At 41.3% G+C, this 16,887-nt stretch overlaps 2 protein-coding genes across 2 annotated transcripts; both read right to left on the bottom strand.

Annotated features, from left to right (window-relative positions):
* Nucleotides 1–523: 523 nt before the first annotated feature.
* Nucleotides 524–5,290, bottom strand: LOC118405450. Its single transcript, XM_035804951.1, has 7 exons — nucleotides 5,276–5,290; nucleotides 4,473–4,662; nucleotides 4,050–4,160; nucleotides 3,649–3,759; nucleotides 3,026–3,148; nucleotides 2,482–2,595; nucleotides 524–2,054 (listed from the first exon to the last, which is right to left on the bottom strand). Exons 1-7 carry the CDS (start codon nucleotides 5,288–5,290, stop codon nucleotides 1,036–1,038), a joined length of 1,683 nt encoding a protein of 560 aa, XP_035660844.1. The 3' UTR covers nucleotides 524–1,035.
* A 203-nt stretch (nucleotides 5,291–5,493) lies between these two features.
* Nucleotides 5,494–12,708, bottom strand: LOC118406166. The gene is made up of 3 exons (XM_035806056.1): nucleotides 12,481–12,708; nucleotides 6,136–6,280; nucleotides 5,494–5,597 (listed from the first exon to the last, which is right to left on the bottom strand). The coding sequence occupies exons 1-3, from the start codon at nucleotides 12,553–12,555 to the stop codon at nucleotides 5,509–5,511; spliced, it is 309 nt and encodes a 102-aa protein (XP_035661949.1). The 5' UTR covers nucleotides 12,556–12,708; the 3' UTR covers nucleotides 5,494–5,508.
* Nucleotides 12,709–16,887: the final 4,179 nt, after the last annotated feature.

The following is a 16,887-nucleotide window of genomic DNA, read 5'->3' as shown; positions in this document are numbered from 1 at the left end:
GGCTGCCAAACACGATTAGCTACTTGTCATTTTGTCACATGTTGAAAATACCACCTTTTGTAGTTTCTACTGCAATAATACAAAACATAATACCACAATTAGAAGTGCTTTCATTTCAAACTCCTACACACACACACACACACACACACACACACACACACACACACACTCACACATCCTTTTCAAACAGTTATACCCCTGCCCATTCATACCGAATTTCATACTCTAATAGCTTGTTTTTCGCCTAAATTCATAAAATAACAACAATCAATCAATCAGACAAACTGATATGCGAGTGTGAATAAGAAGTGCCTCAAACTAACACCACTATCTTCTGTAGTATTTGCCTGTGTTTACATGTTTCCCTGTTTAGGCAAGATTAAAGTATGTGTTTGTTTTGTGCTTTTGTATCTTGTAGTGTTGGTTTCGATACCAGACCAACCCATGACGATAGAAATCTATCTGTCACACTTCAAAGTTAATTGGCAGCTAAATCTATTAAGAAAAATACGTCACACATGGGTCAAAATATTTGCTTTCAGTTTATTGATGTCTAGAAAGTATACATTCACAACTCAACTTTGTGTTGCCACCATTAGTCCAATATTAGTACTATTGGACATTATGTTAATATGCCTAACAATAGCTACCTGCATACAATATATATATATATTAGCCTTATGACTTCAGTTGTACAAGCTGTATGGAAAACACAAATATTAACATATAGAGATATATGCTATATACTATTGCTATTAAGACACACTCTTTTATCGACCACAGGTCGTGAAAAGTTTTAAAGAGACCGTTACATCATTGTGTGGGCATCACCACATTAAAGTATCCCAAACCTACCGGTACAGCGTATGCGAGTTTATCTGCAATACACAAGTAAGCGCTTTGCATTCTTGTTTTATTATTGTTTGGGGGGACCTATCTTAACTTAGGAACTGCACATAACACCACTAGCTATCAAAAGATGCACTAGGTTTAAAACAGCATCTCCCAATTGACGATCTGACTTAGTTCCATTTTCTAAACTGGTTCAAAAGAGGTGCTGTATTCGTCAAGGACCAAGGCGGGATTGGATGAATTGTAGGCTTTATAGCTGATGTCATCGAAGTAGATTCCTTTCTTTCTGTTGACACTCTCGCTACTGATGTCAATGAACGACACCCTGTTGACGTACAGGTACCGGTCTTCGTCGTACTGCTGGGTTTTGTAAAAAGCGCCTCCTTGCGAAGGGTTTGCCGTGTCCCCGTCGATGACATAGAACCACTCGTCCATGTAGTCTTGGGGCCGGGAGCGGAGGGTCATCTCAACATGGTGCCAGGTGGTGGGATCAAGCCTGTTGGCTATGGTGGTATAGATCAAACCAAAGTCATCGCCGCAGTCCTTGCTCTGCGCGCATTCTGCATAACTAGGATGGCTTTCCTTGGTTCGAATTTCTACCTTGGCGTTGAATCTGTAGGGAAAATTGATCTCTAGGTAGTTTGACGAGGCGTCTGTACCGTCTGGGTCTCCCGCTACGACCAACATCCGAGTCCCGTCTCCGTATCTGTCACTGCCATCATGCGCCATTTTGAACCAGAAGGACACGTAGAAAGAGTCCGCGTCGCCGGTGTAGGCGCTGTCCGACCGTCCGACTTTAACGCTGAGTCCGGGAGAGAAGGGTGTTTTGTCTCCGGGAGCAGGTGGATTAACAGGGTTTATACCACTCTTATAGTACCAAGACTGGTGTCCTGTGTGATTGACAGCTTCACTGATTTCTTGATCAATAGTGGTATCTACTTTCCAGCCGCTGTCTCTAATGTCGCTAGTGCCGTTGGCGTAGATGATGTTATTGTTTGCAACGCTTTGCCCATTTGTCCAGCCGATGTCTGGGCTTGGCTCTGTGGTTGTTGGTGCCTCTGTTGTCCCGGGTGTTGTTGGCTCCGCCGTTGTTCCCGGTGTTGTGGGTGCCGCCGTTGTTGTAGTCACAGTACCAGTGAAGGTGTTCAAGGTCGTTGTTGTTGTGGAACTTGCTGTAGATGGCGGAGGCGTTGTAGTTACTTCTATAGAAAAAATGAAACCCGTTTTAGTTATAGATTAATTTGAAATCATAGATCAATACAACAAAATAGTATGCGGAACGCTACATGCGTAGGTCTTTTACGTCTCACCATGAATTTTCAAAATGGGTACGAGCTTTGAATGTGATTATCTTTTAGATATTCTTGTAACCATTAGATTTCCGAGAGGAAGTCACTTCAGCATACCATAGATATGACGAACTATATCCGTGAATAGCTTTACGGATCTAACAAACTACAGGATATAGCATCAGAACTGTGGGGACAACTATAACATACAGTATATACTTTTTCATTCACATATACATGTTACCACTGCCTGATGGATATTTGTGGGAGGCAATGTTGAGAAACAAGTCTAGATCTGAGCCACTCCTGCTGTAATGAACACTATGCATTCAATCCTTACCTGTACAAGATGGTCCACCGTATCCTTGGTGACAATCGCAGTAGTAACTGCCAATAGTATTGACACAGTTTGAGTTGGCTGGACATCGACCGAGAAAGGAGCACTCGTCGACATCTGTAGGAAAATAACATCGTGCGTTAATATAATAACATTGTTTACTTTCATCATCTAAAAAATAATTTTTAAGAATTGCAACAAATGTGTTCACAGTCAAGGCAAAAGTACATACAACTTGGTACATCCGTAAGCTGCTGGTGTAGTATACAATGGATCCACTCCTTCCATGGTACTGTATACCAGGCTAGGATTATCATTATAACTGCTGTACTTTTATCCAAAATATTCCATGCCGAATCACTTGTAATATTAAGATACCCAGATATAACACTTTTAGCGATTAGTAAATTTCTGATCTTAAAATGTCCTTAAAATGCACCTTTATTCAAACTATTGCCTGTCGTATCACTTTTGATATTCATATACCCGGGTTATACACGATTATATAGCTAAGTTGTTAAAAACGTCTGCCAACAGGCTATGTTACCTGCACAGTTATCTCCGTCCCCACTGAAGCCTGACTTGCAGGAGCAGGAGTAACTTCCATCAGTGTTGGTGCAGGTCGCGTTGACGTGACAAGGGTAAGGTGTAGCTTCGCACTCGTTGACATCTGTGGGAAGGATGTACGATTATCACATTAAATTTTGAGAATTCGTGTCGTATGTCGTAAAGCACAGGTGTGGTTAATGACTTAGCTTGTCGATGTGTTTTTTCACACATCATAATAAAATCACTGACATAAGCAAGAAAATGGTTTTGCTGGATACAGTTTACACGGACTCTCTGCCTTATGGAAAAGTGTTGCTGTAGATATTGACTTGGAGTCGCTGTTGCTAAAGCAAATGAAATGTTGGAAGCTCTATATTCTCAGTCCTATAGACTGAGAAGACTGGTAGAAACTGTCAGCGTCTTGATCTGTGGGACCCAAGCAGTTTTACAACAGTGTGGCACAGTGGAAGTGAAGTAAGAAAAACGTCTTTGGAGAGTCATCTTGATACTGATTTTCAGATCTAAGAAGACTTTTTCCTCATTTCAAATCAGTGTCTGGAAACTTATTTTCAAATGTAAAAAGATTTCCTCCTTAAGAATCTGCGTCTAAAAATGTCTTACCCTTGCAAGGTTTCCCGTCGTATCCCTGGGTGCAGTTGCATGTGTAGTCGCCAGGCTGATTGATACACTGTTGATTCGTGCCACACGGGTTGTTTTTACATTCGTCAACGTCTGTGGAAACATGTAATAAGTTGAGCCATTTTGTGTATAATCAGTGATGTAGAAACAATATATAGCACACAAGAATGGTATGATCTCTTGTATTCATTTTCGGTACTGAGAGATAGCAAGGATTATAGTCTAACATCTTCTGTTTTCAAAGATGGGATCATATCAGTTCTTTATTAAATGGGTCTTCTGGTCTTTCGCTACATAGTAGAATAGGCTGTCCACGACTTGTACATGTATATCACACTTACTTGAGACGAAGTATATGAATAGATAAATAAATGTGCTTTTACCTGTTTCGCACTGCTTACCGTCCCACCCTTCGTCACAGAAACAGTAGAAGCCGTTGGCACCGTCCAGACAGACTCCTCCATGCCCACAAGGCTGGCTTGCGCAGAACAACTCTAAAGAGACAAATGTTTTATACAGTCACATGTTTCATAAGTATTGTGTTTTGTAAATAATTTGTCAACATATATCTCATATTGTACAGATTGTCGTCAACATACCAGTATGTCACAAAAGACTCAGGGCTGAGTTTTAAGACAGCGGAAACTAGAGAACAGGAGCATCTTATTGACGGACAAAGAAAAAATGGTCAAGTCAATGGCCTAAGCACTTAGGCAGTTTAGTATCACGGTAAGTCTTTGCTGCCTTGATCTAGATTTTATGATTATTATTTATTGTTAATTATAGTTTTAGATATCTACACATACCTGTTTCACATGTGGCTCCTGTCCAACCTTCTGCACAGGTACAGATGGACCCGCTGGGACCTTCGGTACAGCTGCCTCCGTTCTTACACGGACAGGCATCTGCCGAGACGGAGCATGTAAAATAAAAAATGTATTTTTGATTACAACTAGCTTTAGGTTTACAACTGTCTGAAGAAGCGAGAAGTTGAACCTGTACATACTAGCATGTAGTAGTCTCTGTAGATGTTATAAGATACCACCTTTCTCATATTGTGTCCTATCGCTATGACCTGTACGTAGCTTGTTTGTGCATAAATGTATCATAAAGGTCTTTCATTCATTCGTTCAATATTAATCTTTTTATCCTTTATCCACAGGAAAAGAGGCGCAGGGGTCGGCCAAAGAAGAACTACAGACTATCCGTTAAAATCACACATGAAGTCAACATTAAAGTAAGGTTCCAAATAGGAACATGTCAACCGGGTCTGAAAAACAAGGTCCGATCAAGTATCAACTAGTCCAAACCAAGTCGGTCCAGTTTGAGATAAAAGCTAACAAAGTCAAGGACTAGTTGTTCTCTCTAATCTTATACGTTCCAGGTAACCCGAAGGTGGCTGATAGATTACCAATAATTGGTCACACAGGCAGCAACGCAAAACAACGCAGTGCATGTTTGTGGTGATATTACTTTGCATTTTTGCTAACAGCTGGTAATTGAAAAGCTGCACCATTCCTGCTTTTCCCACAGTGTTATTGAATGAGCCAAAATGGTCACACTGCTGACTTGACTCCGGTATTTTGATGACAAATATTTGCACACGTACACTGTGCAGTCTCATGAACCTATGATAAGAACATGTGCGGATAAGCAATTTTAATATAACCCTGTAGTTGTGCGTTCATATTGTGTAAACAGTGCTAGCGACCTAGAGGTCACTTCTAGTTCTTAGTTGCATGTTACGTTTTTTACGTTTGTGTGCCTAATCAAACAGATTATGTGGCCATTTCCTTTTTTTGTATACACATGAAACTGGGAGTAAGCCAAGATTAACAGAAGTTAGATGTAATCATGTAAAAGATAATGAAAGAAACACTCACCAAACTGAGGCCTGCGGAGGTAAGAAGATGTATCTGTTCCATTGTACACTGTAGGTTGAGACAAACAAGTACAAAATCAATATATGACGGACGATTTAGATTTTTCTGTGCTTGGTTAACAAATTAAAAGCTTTTATGGCGATTGCTTTTGTATGGCAAATATAGCAACTATCACCTCTGTTGTACGTTGTTGTGCGCTTTTGGTCATAGGCTAGTATTCATATATATTTAACTTGTTAAACCCTACGTATATATATATATATATATATATATATACGTAGGGTTTAGCAAGTTATCTGACTTCTGCTAATCCTCTCTTATAGGGGAACACTGTTACTTTCACAACAGAGATGACATAGGCAAAACTTGCGTCAGATTGCCTCAAAAGCATTCTCAAAATCAAAACTGTTAACTTTGACTTTGCAGATTTTGAGGCAGTTTTTGTAGTTCAAGCATTCAGATTTTGAGAAGGCTTTTGAAAGATAATATATGAACGTATGTGTACAACTTGATGGCATTTAACTGGCTATACATGACTAGGGTTATCCTGGTAGTAATTCCTTTAGTTCTAGATATATTGCCTTACCCAGGTATGCCACTCCACCGGTGATGATGAAAAGAAAGACCATCACAACCACGTGGTAACAGGCCATCGAGTTCTTCCTCGCTTTCTCCTTCTTTCGACGTGCCTCGTACTGTTGTGGTTTCCGCGACCAACTCGCTTCAATATCCTAAAAACAATCATAATTTCATCATCATTCATTTCATCATGAAGCTAAACTTCAATTTAGCTTTTTGAATTGCTATTTTCCAAGTAAGACGTTTCAGGTAGTGTTATCTAAACGTGGAAGGGTGCGGTATGATACCAAACCCTTCCACGTTATTGAAATAGTTCGGGGTACTAGGTAAAATATTTAACTTTGCATTAAATCAGTTCAACTTGACTCAATATCATATGAACAATGGTCATAGTTTTAAACAAAAAATAATGACTTTTTTCTTCCAGGGAGGAAGTTTTAGCTGGCGTTCTCTGAGAAATACCACACCCTTTCACCTAATCAAATATCTAGGGGCACTAGGTAAGATATTTATCTTTACTTCAAAGTGGTTCCAACAACGCAGACTATACTATCTTACGATGAGTATGTTTGTGCTAACAAACTGGCACAAGAACGACATACATGATTCAATCGTATCTTGTTTGTACGGTTGTCCTCCTAACAACACGATCAAACAGCCATTTCTTTTGTTCCTGTTGGTTCTGTTTTCACAACAATTCTGTTCCGTAACTCGATATCTTCTCCTTTGTTTGTCATCCACTTCCTTAAATTCCTGGTTCCACCTCTGTTTGCCTGGTTAGTAGTTACTATGGCTATAAATAGTCAGGCTTGCGAGTGCAAAATGCAATCTTTCCCTTGAATTGCTAGAACTTTTCCTCCGCTCGATTCATTCTTTTCTTTTCTTTTCATTTTGGCGACGCTTCATACTACTTGCGTGGGCGACGCTTCATATGGGTTTTCTGCTCTCTTTTTTTTATAAAGTCGTATCATGTCAAAACAAAACTTTGCTTCACATATACAGCAATTGATTGGTACACTATAGCATACGTTTTGTAAGTAGCCAGTTTTGTATAGTATGTATACTGTACAGTTTTGTTATTGGTACACAGTATCCGTATCTAGGACACCAGTACTGTCTATATATACACCTATTTACTCACTAAACAAACATTTCTTTTCAGAGGGCGCAGCCACCCAATATTTCCGGATAGACAAGGATAGAAAGGATCTTGCAATTCTTCAAAATATTGCTTCGATCGTATTTTACATCTTGCTCTACTCTAAACATAATCTTGACCTTCACGGAAAGACCATAGTAAAAAGATATGACCACTGTGGTATAGCTAGGTCCACTTTTTCACAGATATTTTTGACTGCTATGGTCAAGTAACGCCTACGTGACCAGTGGTCAGTACTGCATGACGTGAGGATGTGGGCCCAACCCAATAACGTCACAGATCGTTAAACTAGTTAATATTAACACGCTCCACCTGGGACATCATCAATATGTACATCTTTTAAAGAGGGGCTGTTACCGCCATATTGCGGTGTGACACGGTGTCTATTTGTCTATGTCTTGCACTCTTACCATTTAAAAAGAAAGAAAAATAGATGTTCGTTGGTGAGTGATTGGTGGTTAAATAAAAACAGTTGAAAACTCATTCACGGAGTCAACATATCAAAATGTAAAGAGTCAAGGCACAACAGTTGTCGAGATAGAAAAGGGCAAATCAACCGAAGTTAAAAAGGTGGCCTTAAGGGCATTGGACTGCTATCCACTGTATTCACTGTATCTAGGACCTGGTATTGGCTGGCAGTGGGTAGGGGTGTCTAAGACACGGTATTGGAGGCCGGGATCCATCCCTCTCTTTCTACCACCTTGTACCTCCCCAACCTAAATCAGGTACCCATTTTCGGAGCGAGGAAAGTCGGGCTAGGTGTCTTTCCAAATGGAATGGCACAAGGTCCACCCAGGATGGACGACCTTGCAGTCTTCGGAACGGGGCTGTTTTGCCGTGATAGCGAGTTTCTGCCCCTTCCAAGACTGCAAGGGAGTCTACACCCAGGAATGGAACCCGGCCATTCAAAGCCAATACAACAGAAGCCGGGGTTAAAACGAATCAATAGGTCAAGGGGGCGAGGTGCCATAATTTACCGCAGTTGCAACATCACAATTCTAACGCCCTTCGTCAACTTGCACTTTGGATTGTTTCATGTGCCCCCCCCCCCCCCCCCAATAAACTACCAAGTGCTGTTTAAGAGTACGTAACTGCCTTTGAATTTGGCATGTGTCTACAAATTATGCCGCTACGTCTAGACGGGCCTGTGGATTTTACATTCAACTTGCTCCCCAATTTCTTACGAACATATGTTAAAGAAATTGAAAGGGACAAATTTGCAATTTTTTTCTGATCAAGACCCCTAAAAGTTGCACTCTCACTGCACTTGCGTCAAGCTTGCGTCACTGCGGGGTTCGAAAGATACTCCACGAATTTCAGAGATAAGGAACGAATTTTATTACTTTTTGTGTATTTCATCGTCTTCTAAGTTATACTTTTACGTATTACGCAATATCTTAAGTATAAAAATTCGGAGAAAATAACAGAACAGTGACGCAGTGAATGAATTAACCCCGTAGTGACGCAAGCTTGACGCAAGTGCATTGAGAGTGCACCTTTACAAACATTTGTTAAAGAAATTGAAAGGGACAAAATTTGCCATTTTGTCTGATCAAGACCCCTTTAGTGTCATTAATAGCCGAGTAGTTACTAAAAGGCTTATGAACACTCTATCAAGAGGCTAAGGGTTTTATTTCTGGCTAGCGCTAGACGATGTGTCCTTATATTTAGGAAAAGCACTTAACGTGACGTCCCAGGTGTAAATGTGTACCTGATGACTGCCGTTAAGGAAGTAAATGAGGTGGAAGTAGAAGGATAGGCTCCGCCTTCCAATGGACCGATCCCCAAAACCCCGCCCTCTGTTCGATCATTGTTCTATTTCGAACACCTCCGTCAAAAATAGCCATTTCTGTCCTGCTGTGGCAGCTTTTGACGGAGGTGTTCGAAATAGAATAGGGGACTCTATCTGTTCGATATGGCGTTCGACAGGATCGGTCCATACCATGCCCTTGTCTTTACCATAAAGAGCCAGCAATAACTTTTTTTAGCCACAGCAACATATGTCTGTAAACAGGTAGCGAAAGGGGAAGAAAGGGAGGGGAACAGATTTCAAACGAGTTGAATTTTAACTACTTCAACTTTATTTTTACTACCGGTCGATGATTTAGTCGGTCAGCACGTAGGCTTAAATTACCTCTTCAATGTAGCCGTAAAACGTTTTTAGGTTCTAAGTGCTATGTACATAAATGTTCCAGTCTGTTACAAAACAGCGGTTAATGTCTACTATGGAGGAACTAGGTTTCGTGCCCGGTCAAATTCGTCATACTATAAAGTTTTTGGGACAGTCACGATTGAGTCGTGCAAGTCTGCCGATGGAAAATGTAGTCTTAGAGATTTGTAGACGGGCGGATCTGTTATAGTCTCGCCGAAACATCTTCAACAACAAAAATCGTACGACGCTTCTGACCGAGCATTATACACAATTTAAGCCAGGTTCAAATATTCAAGTCCGTACGTATGAGGTCCGTATGGAAACCTCTACTAGTCCCACAGATCGCTGGAAAAATAAATTTAGTAGAAATTGGACAAATATAGACAGATAAGATGCCAGCTGGGTTGCAAACCAAACTTCCTCGGCCAGCTAACTCGTTTCGCATGTTATTTGTTCAATTCCTAATATATTTCAAACGACCTGTGGAGCCTGGTAGATAATAAGAACTCAATACGGACCTCATACGGACCTGAATAAATACGCACGTGTGAACCCACCTATAGGTGCACCTTTTAGGTCACGGTTTTTGTTGCCAAATTTCAATGCTTCATTGTTAAACCGCAGGTCGCCAATGAATGTGCGTTGCCCAGTTTCCACTGTATGGCGTTTCCTTACCATCGGGTTTCTTTGTGCAACATTTGCAATAACAAGTCTATACATTCCGTCTCTTCTAATACATTACGCTGACGCAGTTGATTTACTAGTTCAAATCAAGGTTCGTTGAGGTACTAAAAGACTGAGATGTGCAAATGCACTTATGAACTCGAGTCTAACATCTACATGTGCGCACTTAGGGCGCGGTCACATAGGTCGCGCGATCATCGTGCGATTTTGATGCCGTAGGATTTTAAGCAGGCTGTGATGACAGAACCAACCACCGACATGGATCCAAAACAGCATTTTGAGGACTAAGACAGTTGAACTTTCAAGACACGTACATGGCTGTCGTCCAAAATGCCCGAAGTTAGCGATCGTATGACGATTGTACGGCCTATGTGACCGCGCCCTTAGTTTCCCGGTTTTTACTTAAAACTTTGCGAAACTATCAGGATTTAGGAAGAGGAAAGGCTGCGAAACTGAGGAGGGTTGAATCGTTTGTATAAGTAGGCGACAAAATTGGAGGGATTGATAAGAAAAACAAGCAGCTTCAAGGGAGCCCAAAGACAAGACAAATGTGTAATTTGCAGATTCAACAGAAGTTACGTAGCAACGAAAAGACGAGGAAATACTAGGCCGTTCTTTTCCTAGTATAGAATATAAGATATAAGATTGTGCAACATATTTGACACGCGCATATCGATATGAATCGATGTCCTGTCATACTTTTGCACTTGAATATCATTGAGAATAATCTATAACCATCGATTTTGAGTATGCGTGTTCTTAAGGAGTTTTTCGTAGTCTCTACTAGACTAACTACGCTGGGAGCTGGCTATAGGGAGAGTTGTTTGCGAGGGAGTTTGGCTATCAGAGGGTTTCCTTGGCTTATTTGGAGGGAGAAATGTTAACCTTCCTACGGACTGAATCTCCTAGTTAATTCTTCCCCTGTTTTGCCGAATTCTACGAGCCATACCCCAGTGTAAAGGTCTGGTGGGGTCTCTTTTTCACTCACTGTTGGTAATATCATTGTCAGGGGTTTTCTTTTAAACGGATTAACTACAAGTTTCTTTATCTACTGAAGTCGTTACAGAATGACTGGCTGAAAGCGCTATGAACTTCCACGTTGCGTTTTACTGGTGATCTTGTTTCCTTCATCACGTATTTGAACTTCTTAGGGCCTGATACATTGTTCATGTTTTTGAGCCATTTCATATGGCATGTGGACTCATATACCGAGTACTCTAGTGACCAGGCCTAGGCGAACACGAGATCTACAGGATATGCGTTTTATTCCTAGAATTCCTAGCTACACATTTTCTCCTTGGGAAACACGGCTTTCCTCACTTCACCCAAGTGTAAAAAAATGGGTACCTGACTTCAGTTGGGGAGGTAAAAGGCGGTAGAAGGATAGAGCTGGTGCCTTAGACACAATGGATAGCAAACCACTGCCCATAAAAAGGCTAAATACTGGGTCTGGCACTACTTTGTCCGTTTATCCATGGCTACACAGTCATTTAGTTCAGACCAGGAAGAAAAAGACACCCGTCGCCTTTGTTCTATTCAACAGGTGCAACTGTGACCTGCCGTCTTTACATGTACCTGTCCGGACTTTATACAGGTGAGTCGACTGAACGGCGCCAGTTAGACTTCAATAAACATTACAAAATCAACTCTGATTGTGGTTAAAACGACTTCATACGTGTATTTGTTTCTCATGGTCAAAATGATCTTTCTAACACCACCGTTGTACATTTAAATGTGAAAATTAAGCTTAACCAATGCTACCATACACATTCATAAGAATAGCCGAACCTTTTCATGTTTGAAAATTGTGGCTATGAGTATAGCCCGCAACATATGGTACAATTTTTAACAAGCTCTTAAATTTTTGACGAAGAGAAATGGATAGGGCTCACAATTCGTCAACACCTTGCTTAGTTTCCACGCCATGCGTTTCCTTGTGCCTATGCTAACATAGACATCCATTCAAATAGCCACACCTTTTTATCTTAAAAATTGTGAATATTGTATAGCCCGTAAGATACGGTACAATTTTAAACTTAAACACGCCCTTAAATTTTAGATCAAGAGGACTGAATGGAGCTCATAATTCGTTGCCTATTTTTCGTGGCATGCGTTTCCTTGTTAGGCACCAACTGCCCGTTAAACATTTAAACTAACGATTAGAAATATGATTCTAACTCACCTCGAAGGTGAGTTAGTTCCGTAACATATGGTACAATTCTAAATCTGCCCTTACATTCCAGACCAAGAGGACGGAACAATTCGCTGCGTAGCTTTCATGGTATGCGTTTCCTTGCTAAACACCAACTGCCCGTTAAACATTCAAATTAACGACTTAAAATGTGATTCTAACTCACGTCAAAGGATCCGGAGGGGCTGCCACGATCCATGTCGCGTGAGTAGTACCTGGATGATCTGTCCCGCCCTGGCATGGTAGTTTGGAACTTGCTCAACGATTTTTTCTTCAAAAATATGCAGAAGTAGCCGCTGTAGGATCGATACGGTCGGGGGTCTCGTTCAAAAATGAGTCTCGTGTTTTTTGTCACCACGGCTAGGGTTGACCACGTTGGACACGTACGTCACATGGTGACCACTCCCATTTTCCCATGTGATTAATACATGAACGTCTAGCCTTGAACTCAGGCTGTTGCCAGGGCCCTCACAGACAAGCTCTTCGGCACCGGGGACGACATACCCCCGACGACATTTTGTCTCGGCCCGCTTGGAAGGCCGTTTATCAACTAAGGCTGATTCACCGGGTAGGTTTAGCTTCCTGGGCGGGGATAGAAGCACACAGCGCCGAGGAAACCCAGCCTGAAGCCCTGGGAGAGACTGGAGACCAGGCTAGCGGAACACGTACCGAGCAAAGTTCTCAATACGTCACAAATGTTGACGCAAGCCGTGAAAAATAGCCTACTTGTGCTGAGGCGGTTCGGAAGGACCGTGTATACCGGTAGCAAACAGAATGATTTTTAACCTTTGGCATAACTCTGGTATTTGTTACTGGGGGAGGTCGGTCGCTTGGATGGCTATTCCGTTTAGAACGCCTGCCCCCCAGCCCCACCCCAACATTATCAGTTAGGGCGCGGTCCTCTTCTTCGTGCGGTCCTATTCTTCGTACAGTCGTCGCGCGTCGTCTTTTTCCTCCTGGTCTGACTTAAGTGACCACCTAGATCTACATAAGGACAGTCAGGCCATTGTGGCCACTTTGTGGTGTTTTTGTAGACATTTTGCTCATTAACAGAAGTATTACAAGTCCTGTCCACTGCCCACCTGTCCACATAAACCAGGTTTTATCAGTTCCTTAGTGTTTTTAGGTAGGTTTGACTGCAATTAGTCATGGATACACGGACAAAGTTATGCCAGACTGTGTGCTAAGTAAGATGCCACACATGTCTGTGTGTTCACGGCCATATGTACTGCGATCGCAAATTAAGGGTTTAGTCATGCATTTGTCGTACAAAATTAAGCTATCTTTTTATAGAAACGACTGTCTTATATCCTTGTCGGTGGTTGGTTCTGTCACAGTCTGCTTCAAAATTCCACGACGTTAGAATTCTTACGACGACCTACAACGAATGTGACCGCATCCTTACTAGAGTAAGCAAGCGAAACGCCTTTTTAAAAGTTTTTACCTCGACAGGAAAATATTTATGAATTTGGGTGATCTATACCGAGTCCATTTTTTATTCTCCAGTGATTTTAAGGCAAAACGTACACTTCAAGTGTTCCCGTGGACAAATGCAAAAAAAAATTATAAATCTGTTTTTAAGGCCTCTTTTGATAAAATATACAAGTAACGTAAAACACGATATTTGAACGCTCGTCATATTGAAGACTAAAGGGTCACGCATGCAATCACGCAATGCTTGCGCCGACAGTTCTTTTTTGTTGACTTGTTTGTTTTGGTCTTTAAACTCCCTCTCGACAAACAACCCCACCGCAACGCGTCCTTAAACAAATGTCTTTCTTTGATAATTTGTTTCCTTGTTTTCTTAACGTAAGATTTAACACACGTCAACGCGCTCCCCTCCTTAGTCAATATGGGAAAATACTTTTGTGTTACACTCCTATACTCTTATTCACAAGTGGTTGATTAATTGCACTTTTCAGATGTGCGTGACTATCCACAAGGTGTTTGTATAGTATTACGTGTTTCGTACTTCATAATACAGTAACTAGTGAAACACTTTTGTCATGCATTCCTATATTCTTATTCACAGCGGTATGATTTTGTATGTACGTGTCACTCCTCACGTTGGTTGTTTTAATACTTGAAAGTTAATGTTGAGGCCATTCGCACATCTGTCACAGATGCATAGAGGTGGCGCCCATCTCCATTTCTGTAGCTTCGGTAGCCCTTGGGTCATCACACAACATCAGCTTTCATTGTAATAGAAAAGAGCAGAATCCGTGTTTTTGAATGGGAAAGAATAAATGATGCATTTGAATTGGTTTGGTAAAGGGCAACATTATCAGAATTATTTCCTGTTTTCTTGCTGTTATTCCAGCTTACTGCAAATACACTTGTCTTAGATATAACAGGGTTAAACTGTTATTTTGTTATTTCAGTTGTATCACATGTTTACCTAAACCCCTTCACAAACATGTCACTACAAATGTTCAAGTGTATATGCACTTCAGATTCCCGTATTCAACTTTTCGGGTATTCTTTTTATAAGAAGATGAGTGTGCTCACAATTCGAACTAGAGCTTATACCAAATAAGGGCACAATCATGTGCCCTGGGCAAGTCATAATTGTTTTTGTACATGTGACTATGGCAACATCCCTGACAAAAGTTCACCTTCGTGTGACCCTCAAATACCATTGCGCTGACCAATGTTTGCTAACCGTGGTGGGTCGTTTACGCGCCTTTTTTTTCATTACATGTACATTTAGTCATCAGAACTTCTTTTATGCATACAAAAATGACGTTGTCCTTGTAAGCCTTTCAACGTCGTAGCCACAAATGTCAGTCTTAGGTCCGCAATTAACGGTGGACAAGATCTCTCTCAAGTGCTCTTGCTTTTCAGTGTAAACAAATGTCATTTAAGCTTTTGAGCCGCTTTTGAACTTTGGAAACACACGTAAGCCACTTGGGCTTGTGAAGGATTATACGACGGAAGAATGGAAGTGCCAAGTAACATTATCATGGCAACGGAACTTGGCTACTGCTGCCGTGTAAGCAAGAGGTTTAGCAGAAGGAAAACGTGATAATTTTTGCATGGCACGCCCCTCCCCCTTCCCTACATCTGTCAATGATGAAATCTATGTACTAGGTAGTCCCACAGTCGTAGCGGCAGTGGGTTGTTATCCACTGCGTTTGGGTCACGGTATTTGGAGGCGGATCCCATCCCTCTCCTTCCACTGCCTTTTACCTCCCCAACCGAAGTCAGTTACCCATTTTGACACCTCGGTGGAGTTAGGAAAGTCGTGTGAAGTAACTTTCCCAAGGGCACAGGTTTGGTACGGGTATCGAACTCGGGACCTCTAGGTTTACTGTGAAAGAATTGCATGCTAGATAGCGACTATGAGAATACTTTTCTGGGCAGAAAAATTCTTTCTGATAGAGAATTGATTTCAAGAGAGTTTTTTTAATAAAGTCTGTTTTTCCATTAATCAAAAGTTTGTTACTTTAACATATTTGATTAACAAACCTCTGACAGTTTTCTAGAGAAATTTCCCTCGATATTTCCTCCTAGATTAACTTTTATTTAACTGTGTCACGCCCTACGTAAACCGTACAATACAACCCCGCCATTCCGACAAATATCTCTTCATTTGGTATCTCGGAGAATGTCGCCATGTGGTACTATTCCATTGACATAACCAATGTTTATACACCGCCGGCTTAGTTGCCACAAAGCACCGATGTTTGCACGTCGCACGGGCCGTCAAAGCTGCACCTTACGGCCCATCAAAGTCAGGCGCTGGACAAACACTACACACAAGATAAATGGTCTAGTTTTACCACCAGCTGAGCGGGACATGAGGAAGTAGCCAGGGAGTTTTGAGAACTTCTGGCTGAAAACAGCTGACGATAGCATGCGCATCATCGCAGGCATTCCTTTTGCCACACTGTGGCGATAACAGAAGTGAAAAACGTACATGTAAGCACAGAAGTTCAAAGTGAACATGTATTTTTGTAGTAGTCAGGAAGGTTTGAGAACGTATGGCTGAAAACAGCTGACGATAGCATCATCACAGGCATTCCTGTTCCTCCTGACGGACACACTGTGGCGTTAACAGAAGTGAAAAACGTAGGCACGGAAGTTCAAAGTTAACATGTGATTTTGTAGTAGTCAGGAATGTTTTATAGAACTTTTGACTGATTCTGAAAACAGCTGACGGTAGCATCATCACAGGCATTCCCTTTCGTCCTGACGGACGCTCTGTGACGATAGTAGAAGTGGTGAGAAACATGGGCACGGAAGTTCAAAGTGAACATGTATTTTTGTTTGTTCTTTGATAGTTACTGACACGTAGTACGTGCTACCTTTATAGTCAACAAAATTTTTCCCAGCATTGCATATCTTACCGAACTACACGCAACTGTCTTCCTGATAGTACCACCCAATGAATATGTCTCCCAAAATGTCGGGAACTTCATCCTCCACTGCATACAGAAAAGAAATTAAACCCAATAGCAAGCGCTAGTTGATTACCTTCATTTCACTTTATGTCCATTTTTATTGTACACTAATATACTATATTATTATCATCATTGTATTTCCATGCATATACAATCATGTAATTGGTCTT

This window comes from Branchiostoma floridae, chromosome 18 (assembly GCF_000003815.2).
Source record: "Branchiostoma floridae strain S238N-H82 chromosome 18, Bfl_VNyyK, whole genome shotgun sequence".
NCBI lineage: Eukaryota > Metazoa > Chordata > Leptocardii > Amphioxiformes > Branchiostomatidae > Branchiostoma > Branchiostoma floridae.
The sequence above is the reverse complement of the archived record's forward strand: the minus strand, read 5'-3'. Positions and strand labels throughout refer to the sequence as shown.

Excerpts from the sequence above, each read along its gene's own strand:
- LOC118405450 (XM_035804951.1), bottom strand. Across the intron at positions 4,161-4,472 it reads AGGAGCCACATGTGAAACAG|AGTTGTTCTGCGCAAGCCAG; the intron begins GTATGTGTAGAT and ends TTGTCTCTTTAG. Across the intron at positions 2,055-2,481 it reads CGGTGGACCATCTTGTACAG|AAGTAACTACAACGCCTCCG; the intron begins GTAAGGATTGAA and ends TTTTTTCTATAG.
- LOC118406166 (XM_035806056.1), bottom strand. The coding sequence starts at position 12,555 with ATGCCAGGGCGGGACAGATCATCCAGGTACTACTCACGCGACATGGAT. Across the intron at positions 6,281-12,480 it reads GCCCCTCCGGATCCTTTGAC|GATATTGAAGCGAGTTGGTC; the intron begins GTGAGTTAGAAT and ends GATTGTTTTTAG. Across the intron at positions 5,598-6,135 it reads CGGTGGAGTGGCATACCTGG|TGTACAATGGAACAGATACA; the intron begins GTAAGGCAATAT and ends CTCAACCTACAG.